The 18,791-nt window shown below is 34.5% G+C and overlaps 1 protein-coding gene across 1 annotated transcript in view; it reads right to left on the reverse strand.

Annotated features, from left to right (window-relative positions):
* Positions 1-18,791, reverse strand: part of LOC103271211 (glutamate receptor ionotropic, delta-2-like) — a gene marked incomplete at its 3' end in the record, with an annotated part of 66,573 nt that overhangs the window by 25,001 nt on the left and 22,781 nt on the right. The window contains exon 2 of the mRNA XM_008068657.1: positions 5,753-5,891. Coding sequence (XP_008066848.1) covers positions 5,753-5,891 — 139 coding nt within the window. The remainder of the gene's footprint in view (positions 1-5,752; positions 5,892-18,791) is intronic.

Genomic DNA, 18,791 nt, shown 5'->3' on the forward strand with positions numbered 1-18,791 from the left:
AAAATTGTTTGGCAATTTCTTAAAAACCAAACATACAAGGGGGAACCAAAAAAGCCTGGACTTATTTTTTGGTGGATGGGCTCCTTGTAGTGCTCTAGGAACCTATGGGCATCAAGGTGTGAGATAGCATTGCTGTGAGAGGCTGTGTTCAGCTGTAGTGAATACAGTGAATTTTTTTTTTTTTTTGAGATTCTTACAATGTGTTTGACCATTTCATGATGAGTGATTTATGAGTGCACCTGCCCACACTGCGCTGAGTGTTCAGCAGTTTTTGACCAAATCGGCGTGTTCCCCAGGTCCACTCTCCCCATTCACCAGCTCTCTCCACAAGTAACTTGTTTTATGCTTCCCCAGGTGAAGAATCCTCAAAGAAAAACGTTTTGCTGATGTGGAAGAGGTGGAACAAGAAACGGCAGAAGCATCAAAAGGCATCAAGGTTGACAAATTCAGAAACTGTTTTGCAGTGGAAAAAGTGTCTTGATGGATGTATTGAATGAAACAGAGAGTACTTTGAAGGGTAGTGAAGTTTAAACATGTAAGCATAATACACAAATTTTTATAAGCAAATTCTGATTTTTGAAGGGTTTTCCCCTTGTACACTTACCACATGACCTAGCAATTACACTCCTGGGCATTTATAACAGAGAAACAAAAATATCTACATAAAATCTTCACATAAATGTTCTTAGCAGTTTTATTTGTAATAGCTTGTAGCTGGAAACAATAAGCATGTCATTCAGTAGGCAAATTGTTAAGCATAGGACTGGTACATCCATACCATGTACTACTCAGTAATAAACAGTAATGAACTATTGATGCGTGTGAAAATTTGAATACATCTCAAAGATAATACATGTTGATTGAAAAAAAAGTCTTTTTCAAAAAGCCACATACTCTATGATCCAACTTATATAATGCTCTTGAAATGACAAAAATTACAGAAATGGAGAACATATTATTAGTTGCCAGTATTGGCGTTGGTGGGGAAGAGTGAGTGTGACTGTGAAAACAGAATGAGGGAGATCTTTGCAGTGACGAAATAGTTCTGTATTTTGTTTGCAGTGGTTACAAGAGACTACACATGTCATAAAATGGTATAGACCTATATGTACACACTGTACCGATGTTAATTTCCTGGTTTATTGTTTACAATGTGAACATTGAGAGAAACTGGGTGAGGAGTAATGATATTTTGCACCATATCTTGGCAACTTTCTGTATATATATTTTAACAGCAAAATAAAAAGTTTCAGAAAGTTTGTCCAGATATTAACAGAATGTATTGCCACATGGCAGCTTATACATCATTATTGCTTTATCCTTCAAAATCTTACTGTACTTTCCTGTCAAATCAAATAGAAATATGCCTATCTTATTTGTTGATGATGCACAACTACAAGTGAGAGGCAGGACAGGCCCCACAAATAGCAAATCTAGTGATGGTAACTTTTCTGCAATATTGCATCTGAAAAGTAGCCTAGTCAGAGTGATTTCTAGAATTTCCTTGTATTAGTAATTTTCTTCTTCCTTACCTGGTTAGCTAAGTGGTAGTAAAGCCCATCCCTTCCTTAAGTATTTTTAAGAAAAGTAAGCTGAGGTGATGTTCCTGCATTCACTATAAATGTAAATATTAGCCTAGATATATAATGTTTCTGAAGCCAAATTTCTCTTAAGTTATCCATATCCTCTGGGATTATCAAATTAAATAGCCTTTGAAACAGGAAGCTATGTGGATCAGGTTTATATCAAGTAGAGACAAACTTGTTAAATGCCATTAATATATGTGCATTCGATAACTTTAATGACTTTCTATACAGTTCTTCATTTTTATCTCTCCCACCCATCCTTCACTCCACAAATAAAGCTGTTTTTCTTCAGTGATGCCACTCTCCATTTTTTCAATGCAAAATTCCAGATTTTAAAAACAAATCTTACCATGCCCTTCAGGATTTAGTCCTACTGTCCTTTCCTTAAGGAACACCAGCCCCGCTGCTCCCAGTCTCTCTATCCTCAGGCTTTACTACCAGATTTAGTGACAGATTATGATTTCTAAACCTGACTAGCTCATTCTCACCATGGAGCGCTTAGAAAAACAATTGCTCAATAATTCTTTTCGTTTTTCAAATGTAGACAAATGTAGGTGCAAGAATTCTGTTATTGGCATGCTAGGAGAAAAGGGATTTCCTCTAGTAGATATAATATTTATGAATCTCTTTTTGTATCTGCTTGGAAAGAAATGTTATCTCAGATTGCTTTGATTCAATGACAGCATTAACTCAATATTTGGTTTAGTTCAATCTCAGGTATTATGGAGAACGAATGCACTAAATGCAAAAATATGGTGGAATGTTATGATCCCTTGGAGTAGACCCAAGTTTGCTTATAGTCCCAGGGAATGAAAAGACTCGGGTTTCATCACCAAAGACCAATATGAGTTTAAGTTATTAATGACCATAACTACACAACTGTGATTTCCCCATAGCTATTTTCACTTTTATGTGAAATTAGTAGCTTTTTGAAAGTTACATTACAAAAAAGGCAAAGGAAGCTAAAGTGGATGATGTTATTACTCAGTGATAACTCTGAAAGTACCTTCAAAACTTCACATGCTTCATTTCACCATTGCCACCTTTAGCCTGGTTACTGTTAGACAAAAGTACATTCCATTTTCTAGGTGCGTGAAAATGATTAACTATATGTTATCATCTCTCAAAGGAATTGAAAAAATCCACATTATAATTACAGTCTTACAAAATAGCATTTTCCCTTTAATTTTACTGTATATATCAATATTGCCCATTCCAACTGTCTCACAATCTGTCAAATTACATTGTATCAAACAGCAGAACAGTTACATTGTGCTGCCCCATCAGTGAAGGGATACAAAATTAAGCGTATGGGTTATCTTTTCCAGAGAAAACTCACTTTCAAAATTTTTATTGATGACAACTGCTAATCAGAACATTAGATGCCCATAGATATCTAATTTTGAAAAAGGGTAGCATTTTATAAAGAGCATTCAACTTCTCGAGAAGAAATTTGTTGAATTTCTCCTACCAAACTAGGAGAGTTTCTGTCAACCATCTGTTCAAAGAAACTGGTTTTCCTCTCTCTCTCACTGACATTTCTCTAACCACCTCAGCCCATTTTATTTTGCAGAAGCAGCTTTGAATTTTGGGAATGAAGATGTGGTTAGTATGTTTGCCAATGGCACAGAAAAATTGGGCTGGAAAAAGGTGCATTGACATGCACAGAAGTCTTATTTAGTGATGAGCAAATCTTATGAATATAAATGATTAAGAAACACGACACTGAATGTTATTGTGAAAAAAAGTTTTTGTGTTTTCTAAGAAAAATTAGACTTAGATTTTTCCAAGAAACTTTGGCATTAGTTACAAATGGAACTTTGAATGTTTCCAAGAAACATTGCAGGCAATTATGTTTACCAACACAGCTGAGGCATGAAATTAGAAGATATCTTTAAATTTTGGGAGAGAATCTGACTTCTTTTAATTTATCTGGCTCTGAGTCTCTCCTTCAAAAATTAGCCCAGTGATAATATTAGAAGGAAGTAGAGATTTATTGTACCCACTGATGACTTTTAATAATACCAGTTGGCATTGGAAAGGAATAATTTTTAAAGAAATGAATGCTCAGTTACTTTGGGTTGTAAAACTACGCTTGAGGGAAATATCATGTGAAATTACAATTTTTTTCCATTAAGTTGTACTTTTAGAGAAACCTTATGGGTGTAAAAATTTGAGAGAGATTCTGCTCCCACTGCTATTGCATGAAAGTCTAGATTAAAAAAAAAACAACAGATGCTGGCAAAGTTATCAATAACTAAATAGCTTAGCTATACACACATACTGTAATGCCTGCAACCTCAGAGAAGTATCAGATCAATCAGAAAACTGTAGGAACAACCACTAGATAAGGAAAAGACTTCAGTGGGTAAGGCTACGGATTAGTTTCAGATTGATCTGGTTTTAGATTTCTGACTCTGACATGTACTGACTTTGTGATCTTAAGCAGTTAACTTCTAAAATCCTATTTCTTCATCTACAGAGTGGTAGTAATAGTAGTACTTGTATTATTAGAGTCATTCTGGGGAATAAATGAGATAATATATGTAATGTGCTTAACTTCTGGCTATAATAAATTCTAGGGCTATATTAGTCATAATTTTTTGTTTGCTATTATAATTGTTATTGTTGTTGTATATGATCAGTTATTTGACATTTCCATCATTTTAAAATTTTAAATTGCTTCAAAGTCAGATGTAAACTACATGGACTTTTAGCTTTAAGTATATCGAAAATGGGCAGAGTTAGACAATTGATAAAAAGTATGTCAATGATATAAAATACTCCATTTTAATTTGTAAAAAGTCTTTTGCCATTTGCAAGAACATGGATGAACTTGGAGGACCCTATGCTAGGTGAAACTGGCCAGACACAAAAAGCAAATACTATATGATATCGTGCATATGTAGAATCTAAACAAAGTCACACTCTTAGAATCAGAAGTAGAATGATGGTTTCTAGGGGCTCAGAGGTGGGGAAAATGATTGATGTTGGTCAAAGGGTACACATTTTCAGTTATAAGATGAACAAGTTTTCGGAACATAATACACAGCAAAGGTGGGCATTCATTGCCTCCAATTTCTTTTTTACGCTTTGTGTTAGTTGAATTTTGGGGATTCAATCTGTATAACAAGCAAATTGAAAAAAATACCCTACATCTTTATGGATGTTTAATTATTGATTATATTTTAAGTATTATGATATAACAGTTTTGTGGCTATTAATAAACTTCATTTACACATTTATTTAAAGAATTATTGTTACTTTTCTTTTAAGAATAAGTTATATTCCTAAGGAATATCCTGACATATCTAAGTTTTCTAATTTTGAATTGCCAGCTTGTCGAGAAATGAATGTTCAACTTTAGGAAAACTCAAAATATCTTGTTTTGAGATGGGTAAAACACTTTCCAGAAAATTTTTCTTAACATATAGAACATGATGTTCTAATAAGGCAGAAATTATATGGTGGTGTTGATCTTATAGCATGAAACTACAGAATCAAAACTGGCCAAGGAAGATGAAAGACCTCTGGGATCTAAGGGCTCATGGAAATGGCATCTGTGAATTAAGGTCCTGACTTACGGTGACTTTTACGATTTCAGTATGTACACCATGCCTAATGACCATTTGGCAATAATGAACACACTAAATGAAATATAATGAAGATGAAATGAGAATGTGGTTACTGAAATACCAGGATTTCTCTATTGATTGCTATTCCATATCCCCTTTCTCTCTTCCCCTTGGCTTCCTCAGTCATCCATCTATCTCTTAAATATTTATGCCTATTTCACTGTTTCTTCTGGCAGAGACTTAAGGCAAAGACTTTTTTTTGAGTATGCCTCTTTTTTCCTTCCTTTTCACAATGTTACTCAGGCATACTCAATCTTTGTGGATGTTAAAATTCTGAAGGTGTGCTCTCCTTCCAGAAAAATGTGAGAAGCAACTTTAAACTTATAGCCAACAGTTTATTTTATAAGAAATGCCATACCAATATTGAATTTTCAGGAGTTGGACTACCCAGTGATATTCTGCAGCATTATAAAACTAAGTCTTTACTTGAAGAGAAGTTGTAAATTTATTGTTAAGAGACCATATTCTCATTTAACTTTGGCCACTCCCATCCCTCTTGCTTTATGGCTACTAGAATCTGTGTCTACTTACTGGATGGAGCTTTCAATGCGAGTGATGGTGAGAAAAGCAGCAAGGTTTGCTGTGTAAGATGAGATAACAATCAAAGCGAATAGCCACCAAGCCCCCATCATCATTCGGGTAGCCAGAGTCGTGTATGGGACCTCCCCACCTGTGGAAAGAAGCACAGAGATTAAAGGAACCTTAACACTTATTTATAGAGAATATGAGGTCATGTAAGTTCAATACCAAATTAACTTTTCTTTTGTTTTTGAGTTGGAGTCTTACTCTGTCGCCCAGACTGGAGTGCAGTGGCCGCTCCCGGCCACCACAGCCTCGACCTGCTGGGCTCCGGAGATCCTTCCACCTTAGCCTTCCAAGTAGCCGGAATTACAGGCATGCGCTGCCACGCCCGGCTGATTTTTGATTTATTGTAGAGATGAGGTCCTGCCAGGTTGCCCAGGCGGGTCTTGAACCCGCGGGCTCAGGCAATCCTCTCACCTCAGCCTCCCAAGGCGCGGGATTACAGGCTGAGACATCGAGCCCAGCTCCAAATTAACTTTCAAGTAGTGAGAATGTTTCTACTTCACAACATCAGCATGGGTCTCTATATTTTCATCACTCCATATTGAATTCTCTTTTATGAGACTATGTGAGACCCAGTAAAAAGGAAGCATAATGAATATTTAGTACTTGTTTAAATGATAGTTCTTCCCCCTTCTTGTTCAATCCCAGAATTAATTACTCTCATATTACAACCACAGGTATATACAAATGCTTAATTATTCATTAGTTAGGTGATATTAATAACACTATGCCTATATTTAATGTAACATTTCAGATTTCCAGTAAATAGATAATATTGAAAGGATTATTTTAAATTCTCCAGAAATAGATTGCTAATGATCTTGGGATCACATGTGTTAGTATTGGCTTCAGCATGATCACATTTGATTTGTTCTGCTTTTAACTGACTAGTCACTCATATAATCTTGGTGCAGAATCCTCCTCCCAATCTTTTAAATGTTGTAGTACCCTCGGGCTCAGTTCTTATACTTCTTCTGTTCCTTGTCTATATTGCCATGCTGGATCATATCAATAGTCCTCTGATTTTGAATATGATTTACAGTATACTTTCATAATACTCTAATTTATATTTTGAGTACTACCCCAATCTCTCTAGAGAGCTATAAATAAAAGCTGACATGATTTCCACTTGGAATCTGATAGGCATCTTTAACTTATCCAAAATACAACTCTTTTTTTTCACTCTCAACTTAACTCTTCTCCAACCCAGTCCACACCCTGTCAGGGAATAGCACCACAATTTACTTTATTTCTCCCCCCAAAAAGTTTAAGACTTTTAAAATATCTCATTCAATAACAAGTCCTATCACCTTTACTTTCAAATGACATCCCAAATCCTATCTCATCTCATTACTTCCACTGCTGAGACTCAATTCAAAGCCGGCATCTTCCTTTGTCTTTACTGCTGAGCAACTTATGTGGTTTCCCTATTTACATCCTTGAGAGTACCACTCTTGAGTCTATTACCAAGGTGTTCTTATAAATGAAAATCAGATCACTAGTACTCCCCTGACCAAACTTTCCAGAAACTTCTCATCACTTTTTTGAAAAATGAAAGAAAACAAAAAACAAACCTTCAAAATCTCTACCAAGGCTTACCAGGTCCTATATATACTGATCTTAGGTCAATAATGACCTTATTTCTTACCATTCTCTCAATGGCTTTCATGAAATTTTTTCTTAGAGTCAGGCTAATATCTGCCCCAGGGCCTTTACATTTGCAATCTCTTATGCCTGGAATTATCTTTTCTTTAATTTATAAGTGCCTTATTCATTCAATTTATTCACATTTTTGCTCAGAGCATACTTCTTAACAAGAATCTTTTATCATCACTCTGTCCAAAATAACCTGTCATAACCCTATACTGTCAATTATCTTATCTTTTTATAAATAATAATGTAGTATGTTTTATATATTTTTATTTCCTTGTTTTTCTCCCTTATAATATCATTTTTGATATAAGAACAGTACTAATTCCATATTAAGAGGGTAACTGTGTTGAATGAATATGTGCTGTGTTATGAACTGCATTATGAAGAAAGCACAACTTTAATTTAGTTTAATTTTTTTGCAGAAATGAAGTCTTACTATGTGTTCAGACTCATCTCAAACTCCTAGGCTCCAGTGATCCTCCTACCTCAGCCTCCCAAAGACCTGGAATTACATGCATTAGCCACCATGACTGGTCAAAAGCAAAACTTTGACAGAAAAACCTGACCATGTCGTACCAAGAAAAAAAAATTATAGGCCAATTTTTCACATGATTGTAGATATAAAAGAAAAATAAATTAGCAAACTGAAAATTACATAAATAAATAAACAGATTGGGATTTTTATATGAAAGTAAGATTGATTTGGCATTCAAAATCATTGTAATTTACTACATTAGGACTAAAGGAAAGAAAAATCATATGATCATCTTGGTAGATGCAGAAAAGTTATAGTTAAAATTTATTATCCAGTTTTAAAAAAAGAAAACAAATCTAGAAATAATCCAGAAAACTCGAAATTCTAAAAATTCTTTATTTTTATAATTAGCACCTTTGTAGACTTATAGCAAGTATCACATATATTAATGAAAGTAATTTCTTTTTACTGTCTTTAAGGATACAAATTGTTACAATTTTTGTTCAACACTGAGTTGGAGGCATTAAATTGTGTAGTGCAACAAGTAAAAAAAAAAATAGAAAAATAGAAAAAATTTAAGAATTGGGGGCCAGATGTGGTGGTGCACACCTGTAGTCCCTGCTATTCAGGAGACTGAGGTGGAAGGATCGCCTGAGCACAGAACATCAAGGCTGTGGTGAGCCATGATCGTGCCACTGCACTCTAGCTTGGGCCGCAGAGTGAGACCTCACTCACTGAAATAAAATAAAATAATTAAAAGTTATGAATCAGAGATGGCATGACTATGTATGTAGAAAATCCAACATAATAAAGAATAAACTATTAAAATTAATAAATTACTTATCAGCTTACTAAATGATACAGAGTCAATGTTCAAAAATTAATCATATTTGTATATGAAAGCAACAAACACATAAAATATGGAATTTAAAGATATTTTAACTTTTCAATATTATTAAAAACAAATAACTAGAAATAAACCTATTTAAAGGTGTGAAAAACCTGTATAGAAAAAAACTGCAAAACTTTTTGAGTCAGGTGTGGTGGCTCATGCTTGAAATTCCAGCACTTTAGGAGGCTGAGGTGAGAGGGCTCCTTAAGTCTAGGAGTTCAAGACCAGTCTGTGCAATATAGCAAGACCTCATTTCTGAAAAAAAAAAAAAAAAAATAGTGGTGTGTGATCATGTACACCTGTCGACACGGGTACTTGGGAGGATGGAGTGGAAGAACTGCTTCAGTACAGGAGTTAGAGGCTGCAATGAGCCCTGATTTATGTCACTTTACTTCAAATTCAGTTGACAGAGTAAGATGCCAACTCAAAAACAAAAACAAACAAGACACAAACAAAAACAAAAAAAAGTTTTGAGTAAAGTAAATGAAGATTAAATAAATGGACAGAAACATCTAGTTGATTGATTGAAAGACTACTCAAATTGAGTTGTAGATTCAGCCAGTAAATTGTCATTCAAAATCCCAAGTCCTCTTTGTGGTGTGTATGTATATGTGCATGTATGTAAAGTTATTGTATAATTTATATGAAGCTGCAAAATAATGAAATAGCCAAGATACTCTTCAGAAAGAAGGAAAAATTGCTTTAGCTAACAGTAGCTTTATGTAGTAATTAAGATAGTTGGTATCTGTACAAGCGTGGACTAAATAAATCAATGAGAGTTATCCATATGTACATAGGCACTTGTTTTATATCCTGCTGGCACTAAAGGATGTTATATAAAGAAAAGGAGGGTAGTTCTAGGTCAATTGGATATATGTTTGAAAAATAATAAAACTTGTCTCCTCACTTATACCATACACAAAAATCAATACCAAGTAGCTATTAGATATAAATATACAAGGCAAAAAATAAAGCTTCTAGAAAATAATGTAAGAGAATATATACACAAGTTTGAGTAGAAAGATTTCTTTTAAAAGCATGAACACAACAGAAAAGATTAATAATTTGACTATAATAATACTTTGTAGTTCAAAAGACACCATAAAAAGAGTGAAAAAACAAGCCATAGTATAAACTACTTCTAAGATCTATAGCTAACAAAAATCACCAATAGTTATTCATAACTCCTATAAATCAATAAGAATAAAACAGACAACAATCAGAAAAATGGGCAAGAGGCTTCATAAACTAAGATTACCAAATGCCAGTGCATATATAAAAAGATGGCAATCTCATTAGCTATTAGAGATTTACAAAACAAAAAAAAGAATAAGCTACCACTCTATAGCCACAAGAATGATTAAAGTAAAAAGACACACAATTGTAAGTGTTGGCAAGGATGTGGAGAAACCAGAATGTCTGCACCCTGTTGGTAGGATTGTAAATTGGTTCAAGAAATCACTTTGATAAACAATCTCTGAAAACTAATGTATGCATATTTTAAGAACCAGCAATTTCACTCCTTAGGTACATATCCAACAGTTGAATATACATAGCAAGAGACATGCACAGAAATGTTCATAGCAGCATTATCATAATAGTGCCAAATTGGAAACAACCTAAACATTATTTGAAAGTAAAATGGATAAATAACAGTATATTCATATGATAAATTAAGTTTAGCCTAAAGTTGCTTCTTACATATTTTAAGTTTGGCCCAAGATTTCTTTATACATCGTGAACTGTACCCTTACTGGACGTGTAAACAGACTGTAACTTACTATTGGACCAATTACAGTGTTTTGGCTAATATCAGATGGCCAACTGTTCAAACCAGGTTCAGTTATGGTAAATGCCAAGCTGTAAACCCATCCAGCTGTTTCTGTAACTCACTTTCATTTTCTGCATGTCAATTTCCTTTTTCTGTCCATAAATATTATCCATCTATGCATCAGTCCCAGAGTAGCTCTGAAACTATTTGGGTATGAGCGGCTGTTCAATTCACAAGTCATTCTTTGCTCAATTAACTGCTTTTAAATTTAATTTGTCTGAAGTTTTTAATACATACAATAAAATATGCAGCAATGAAAATGAAAAAATTTCACTTATACATAACACTGTGAATGAATTTCACAACCTAACATTCGATAAAATAATTCACACTGTATAATAATTGTACAAAAGCAGACAACATGAATGGCAGTGCTGGTTACCTTTAGGGAGGGGAAAAATGGTTGAGAAAGAGGCAATGGGGGCTGGGTCTCAGGTAATGTTCTACCTTTTTCTAGGTGGTAATTATACAGGTTGTTCATTGCTGGTAATTCATTGATCTGCATGATTAAGTTTTTGTGTACTGTTCTGTATGCAAATAATATTTTACAATTAAAAACTACATAAAAGAAGCAAGTAAAGAGAGAGAAGGGTGAGTTTAACCAATACAAATTTTTATTTTCTCTCTTCTTCTTGTCCACATTTTGAAAAAGTGTGCTAAAGAAAACTCTCTCTCTCTCTCTCTCTCTCTCTGCTAAGGATGACAAAAACTATTCTGGTAAATTCCGACACTTTAGAGTGTGTAAAGGGCTAAGTCCAGTGTTGGGTATTTAAATTCCTATAACCCCTGATAATTTTGTAGTCTCCCAATATCACTCTGCAGAGGTATGAGGAATTCTAATTTTTCAAATGATACCTCTGTTGTAAGGAAAATCTTCTTGACAAAGATTTCCATTTTGATGTGACTTGTTTGTCATCAAAGAATGTATGTCTTGCAATTGTATATATTACCTTACTTATAAAGTTGTTAAAAAGTAAAATAATGTTTTGTCTTCAGGCAGGAATGTAAAACTTGATAGTTCCACCTAAGTCAGGCAAAAATTTGTTGTTCTAAAAGTCTTATTTTGTGTATGTATGTGTCTTTGTTTAAAAATATGGAAGAGTGATTGTTTAAAATGCTCCAATTTGGTTGTTTGTTGAATCAAGCTTCTTATACATTTAAAGATTCACAATTTTTATTTTGTCATCTGGGACTGTAGAACTCTTTTATAAATTATGATGAACAGAAAGCAGAAGAAAAATCATTACTATCTTTTGAAATAAACCTTCCTTTTTCAAGTGTTAGATTTTTATAGGAACCATATTTCTAGCATAAAGGCTAAAAAACTCATAGCAAATGGAACATTTTCAATATTTGGGGTGACAATATATTCATGTAAGCTGATCAATTGAAATATCAATAAAAATTAAAATGTTTTACATGCATAAAATCACAATTTAGAGAAAAACAAAGAAGGATGTTGTTGGCAATTAGTGTTGGCTAGTATAGGCATATTCTACACTTATGGGAGAGATGTCTATATCATCTCTGAAATGCTTAATTTATGCCAGTCAATTTTGTATATTAACGTATTCCTTGAAGTTTATTGATAGTTAAATTGAGAAACTGACTGTGACCAGATTTGTAATGTTTTAATTTTTTCTTTTACGGTGGAAGGTGTGGGAGTAATAAGGAGGCAGACATGAGATATAAGTGTGGTTTGCTCTTGGCCACAGGTTAACAGAGTCACTGTATTGAACCCATTCACAAACTAGGGCAGGTTTCCAGAATGTGACATGTCTATCATGGAACAAGAGGTGGCTTTAGGTGGTAGAAAGAGATACATAAAATCACATTGTGTTATGATGAGAAAGTTGTTCCATTTATAATTGCCTTTTAGTATTTTTTACTACGACAAGAACAAAAGTTTGATGACAAGAAGTCTCCAAAATTTTGATTCTATTTTTACAAAGGGAAAGCAAATCTCAAACTCCATTTGGCAGGCGATGGAAACTAATTATTATTTAATGATGTTTCATTTATATTAAACTTATTTTATAGTTATTTTCTATTTAATGCAATGACACTGTCTTATGTGTCTATTAGGGAATATAACCCTTATTAACAATAATGTAGGCCCCTCTGTAATCTCAGTTTCAAGCATTCCAATCAAGACCTAAGATGCAATGACCCTGCCACATTTTCACTGTCCCTTTGTGGCCTCCTGGGCATACCTCACTTTCACCCAGCTTAAATCCAGTGATTTGAATGTAATCCATTGCATTCATTCTCAACTCCCTCGAAATCTTGGCAAAGCTCAAACCAAGTCAAATCCAACTCTCTTCCTACTTTGTGTGTAAACTGTGCAGCTGGATGTTGGAATGATATACAACTTTTCATGTATTATTACATTCATGACCATGAACTTCAAGTGAGCCTTTAATGAAGTCTTACAAATGTAGTCTATCTTAACCAATCTCTTCCCCGACTCTCTTAAATAATTATTTTGGTGTTTCTCTCTTCCATCACCCCAAACTTTTCACCCTTCCTCACACTCAGCTGATGTGCTCTATCTCACTTACAAAATTACAGCAATCAAAAGGAACTTCCAGAGAAAATCAGGTACAAAACAGTTTATAGTGTGCACTTTTAGTAAGAAAAGAAGGAACATGTGCTTGCTTATATTTTCAGAGAGAAACAATAGGAAAATAAATCCAAAATAAATATAGATGTGAGGAAAAAGGAACAAAATGGGAAGGACACAGATGGAATTAAGATTTCTGTGACTGCATTTTCTTATTTGGTTTTAAATTTGGAAGATGTAAATGTCTTAAATAATTAAAAAGAATATTAAATGTAAAAATCAAATAAAAACAAACTGACAGAAAAAACCTGAGTATATAATGACATAATAATACAGAGGAAAGAATTATTTCAAAGGACTTTAAAATATAAAGACTGCAAAATAAATAAAATGACTGCAAAAAAGAAAATACAATGACTATAAAAAATTACAATGGCTTCATTCCCTACTGAAGGTCACAGTCCTTTTGGGCAGCCCTCTCGTACAATTGTCTATTCAGGTTCCAGTAACTATTCTGTTCCTCGTCCCTTTAGGCATAAGAATGGTAATAGCTTTCCTCTGTAACCAAGGGGCACTGCACCAGCCCCTGTTACTTTCTCAAAACTCCACTCACATCACTGTAAATAGTCCTTTTAGTAAACTTTCCTCAATTTCCCATAAAGAATACATCATGTATTTCCTGCCTGGTAACACCTATGGCAACAGAACCACAAAAATGGGATTCTGAGATTGGAATTGCTCCCATATCTGTGTGGTGAGTATCAATGGGAAATGGAACACTGATGATCAACAGCCTGTGGTTACATTCGGATTGTTGAAACAACCTCCAGCACTGGCATGGAATGAGTGCAGGTGGAGTGCAAGGCCTTGGGAGACAAACTGACTGAGGCAATAATAGTGATTTTGAAGACTGTGGTTCAAAATCACTAACATCTGGAATGTTACTCCTCACATGACAAAAACTAGCCCCGATTTCAATTCTATACCAAATCAACATAACCCTAAACCTAACTGCTGGAAGTCTCAGAACTAACACAAAACGTAAAAGAGAAATTGAAGGCAATGAATGCCCAGCTCAGAAATACAGCAATTTTGAAACAATCTCTTATTTTTGTGGTTTCAGGGTATATATGGCTGAGGATAAGACTAAGGCTTAACTGTAAGCGTAGCACAGTTCAATCACCAATTAAATCTTCTGCCATGTAATGTCTCTTATGCTAAGGGAAAGAGCATTGATGAGACATTTTAACTTCCAAATTCTTCTGAGCCTCCTTGCTATTGGAAGCAACCTCTTATCCCTTCTGAGGGAATCAGACTTTCTCTGCACAGATGCTTTTCAATAACTGAACCTGGAGATTCTTACAATTCTTTTGTGGACTCACCACATTACCTAGTTTTTGCCTCTAGGCTTTAAGTTCAGTTCCCAAATAATTGGATCAGAGAAGCAGAACGCCCACTTATTAAAGTTTTATACTAAATAAGATGAAATGTGTATATTAGGGCAAATATGTTGCCGTGGGTGCTAATGACCTCAGAGTGAGGATTTAATATGTTGACTTAATGCTTAGAGGTGGTGGGAGCATTCAGTTAGATTAACAGATTGAATAATGGACCAAAAATGAATAGATTTTGAAAGTAAACTATATAAAACTTCTCTGGGATACAGTATGGATTCAGGGAGGTTGGATTGTTGGAATGGATCTGCTGTGAACAACCTGCTCACCTCAATTGCATGAGAGGACATTTCAGATACAAAGACATTAAGAAATGCACGGGAAGGGTAGAACACATTCATCTCTGAAGAGTTCTATGTGCTTGTCCTCATCTGAGGCCTGAGATGATATCGGGGAGCGCTGTAATAAATTGTATTTCTTGACAGCAAAATAAAAGCAGTGTCCAAGGATGGTAGAGTATAGATGTGCATGCCTAACTAACAGAAAGGAGGCAGAATTACAATAAAAATCCATGGCTGTTTATGAGTGGTAACTAAAGTGTACTGACCTTCAGAGACTTCTATGAGGTCTGGCAATTAGGTTTGTGAACCATCCTAGAAAAAGTGCGACATATCTTATTGCTGAATATCACTATGGTCACCTTCGAAGTATTCCCCCCGGGAAGCTATGCACCAATGCCAGCACCTAGTCCACACATCAAAGCAGTTTTGGAACTCTTTTTCTGGAATGGCCATCAGAGCTGTTGTCATTATTTGTATGTATCTAAAAATCCAATACTAAATAAAAGGTCAAGTTAGGATTTTTTGGTAGTTTTAAAAAATATTTTTAAAGTTTTTAAAAATTTTTTTAGTAGTAACAGTCACATATAACTGTATATCCTATTTATTACATCTTCAACGGCTGAACAATATTTCTTGGTCAGATGTACTATAGCTTATTAAAGTGGTCTGTTTTTGAAAATTTAGAGTTTTTATGGTATCATATTATTAATATATGATTTGTGCACATATTACATTGTCATAAATATCTTTGAACACATAACCTTCTAAATATTTTGAATTATTTTCTTTTGTTGGAATCCATGAAGAGAAATTATTTGGTAGAAGAAGTTAGGTTTTTGTAACTTATATAAGTGATAAGGATTTTCAAACATTGAGTTGTCTATGAGGATGTTTCCAAAGGAGATTGGCAAGTGAGTCAGTGGACTGAGTGGGTAAGATCTGCCCTCAGTGTGGATGAGCACCGTCCAATCAGCTGGGGATTGAAACAGAACAAAAAAGTAGACACAAGTATTTCCTCTCTCTCTCTCTCTCTCTCTCTCTTTCTCTCCCCCCCCTTCCCTTTTCCTCTTCCTTTCTCCCTCTCCCTCTCTCCTCTCTCTCTCCTCCCTCTTCTTCTCTCTTTTTCTTTCCTGGAGCTGGGACACATTTTTCCTCCTGTCCTTGGATGTGAGGATCCTGGGATCTTTGGCCTAGGGACTCAGATTTACATCAGAATCCCACATCTCCCCACCCCTAGGTTCTCAGGCCTTTGCCCTGAGACTGAGAATTACACCATCAGTTTCCCTGGTTTTGAGGCTTTGGAACTTGGACTAAACCACACTACCAGCATTTCAGAATCTTTAGCTTGCAGATGGTCTGTCATGAGACTTCTCAGCCTCCATAATTGCATGAGCCAAATGCTCTCAAATATCTCTATTTGTCTGTTTGTTCATCTGTCCATCTGCCCATCCATCCATCTGTCTGTCCAACCATCCATCCAGTCATCCATCCATCCATCCATCCATCCATCCATCCATCCATCCATCCATCCATCCATCCAGGCATACCTCATTTTATTACACTTCACTTCATTGCACGTCACAGATATTATATTCTTTTACAGACTGAGGGTTTGTAACAACCTTGCATTGTTTAAGTCTATTAATTTCTCCCAAAGCATGCACTCTTTATGTTTCTGCATTAGCATTTTTTTTAACCAATAAAGCATGTTTAAATTAAGGTATATGCATTGTTTTTTAGACATAATGTTCTTGCACAGTTTATAGACTATAGTACAGTGTAAACATAACTTTTGTATGCATTGAAAAATTAAAAAATTGTGTGATTTACTTTATTCAGATAATCATTTTATTGCAGTGATCTAGAACTGAACCTACAATATGAGATATATTTGTATATATCCTATTGGTTCTTTTCCTCTGAAGAACCCTAATACATTTGTTGTTTCAGTTGATTTTGAGTGGCAAAAGATTGTTCTGGACTGATTGATTGGTCTATTTGCAGATAAGCAAAAGAAGACCAGAAAGCATTAGAACACGTAATCGAAATGGTAATTTCTTTTAGACTTCTCCAACATATTATTTATATTTTAAAGTAATTATAATGCGTGTAAAACTTCTTATAAATAGCAGTTTCTTCTTTTTAACACATTATTTGATATTATTTGTGTTCTTCTGTTTTGAAGAGTTTCATCTTGGTTGAATAGTAATATATTTCATTCTCAAAATATTTGAACATTAATAATTAAAATATTAACATGTTTAATGTTAGTTTACTATTATATAGTTAATTTAATATTACACTAAACTACATAATTTAATATTTTAACATAGTTTAATATATTTTATTTTTTAATTAATAAAGTTATTTTATACATATAGATATCACATATATATGAGATATGTATCATATAATGTTATTTCAACATTAGGAATTCCTACTGAAGAAGACAATCTTTATGATTCTTGAAACTTCAGGTTTAATACAAGTATTTAAAACTATTTTATTGAACCTAGTACCATGGAATATTTCTGACGAGCAGATTTCAAATGCTAAATTAAAAATTAATTATAATCAAACTAAATGGCTGCTGGTTACACCACATAAACCTCATATTCTGATTTTAACTTAACTTTTAAGTGCCAACTGCTGTAACTCATATTAGAACTACATTAAATTTCACACACACAAAAAAGTAACACTTGGTAGCTTCTTATTTTCACAATCTTTTCATTACTCCAGCCTGTATAAAATTTTCCACTGTTTCTAATGAGCTGAAGAATAAAAAAATAGCCCACTGAAGGTCAATCATAGATTTCAGGTTCCCAGTTTAGAAGGTGAGCTGCATTATAGTTTTACACAGTTGTTCCTCAAGTAATAGTGAAAAATATTGTAGTAAGTGCTGTATTGAAATATAAACTCTCTTAAGTGCAACATTAAGAACATATGGTTGAGTAATACAGATAGTGTTTACCGTGATTTCCCCATTACAAACTAATTAACTTTCTTGTCTTCAAGGATAGTGGCGATGATGGTATTTAGAAAATCTTGCTGTAAATCCTAAATGCTATCTCTAGGTTTCATTTAAAAAAGCCTAGCCGGGCTTGGTGGCTCAGCCTGTAATCCCGCACCTTTGGGAGACTGAGGTGAGTGGATTGCCTGAGCCCGCGGGTTCAAGACCCGCTTGGGCAACTTGGCGAGACCTCATCTCTACAATAAATCAAAAATTAGTCGGGCGTGGTAGCGCACGCCTGTAGTTCCAGCTACTCGGAAGGTTGAGGCGGAAGGATCGCTGGAGCCCAGCAGGTCGAGGCTGCGGTGGCCCGGAGCAGCCACTGCACTTCCAGTCTGGGAGACAGAATGAGACTCCAACTCAAAAAATAAAAATAAAGGCTTTTCCACCCTCCTGCACGAATTGCTTTGTATCCAATTCTACTGCATATCTTGATCATAGTATGAATAAATTACACTAAATCTATTAAGTAGCTTGATATACATGAACTTTATTGGGTGAGACAAATAAACCTTTCAGAACATTAAATAGCAAAGTCCTTTTCCATGGGACTAGATAACCCATCTTGAACTGGTAAGTGTACTTTTTTAGAAATTCTGAAATGATTTTGCAATTAGAAGCTCTTTCCTGGTTTCTAATAGAGTTTTTATGGACAAGCTTCTTAATGTCTGAAATTAGGAGTTTGGTTGTAAGGCTTGGTGTGTGTATGGCTGTTTATTGAGATTTCCACTAATCCATAGATCTGCATTTCTCATCATATGTATGGTTTATATTAGCATATCACCGAAACAATGCACCTTTTTTTTTTTTTTTTTTTTTGGTT

Source organism: Carlito syrichta, unplaced genomic scaffold (assembly GCF_000164805.1).
Source record: "Carlito syrichta isolate Samal-C Ts95f unplaced genomic scaffold, Tarsius_syrichta-2.0.1 Scaffold311452, whole genome shotgun sequence".
Classification (NCBI taxonomy): domain Eukaryota; kingdom Metazoa; phylum Chordata; class Mammalia; order Primates; family Tarsiidae; genus Carlito; species Carlito syrichta.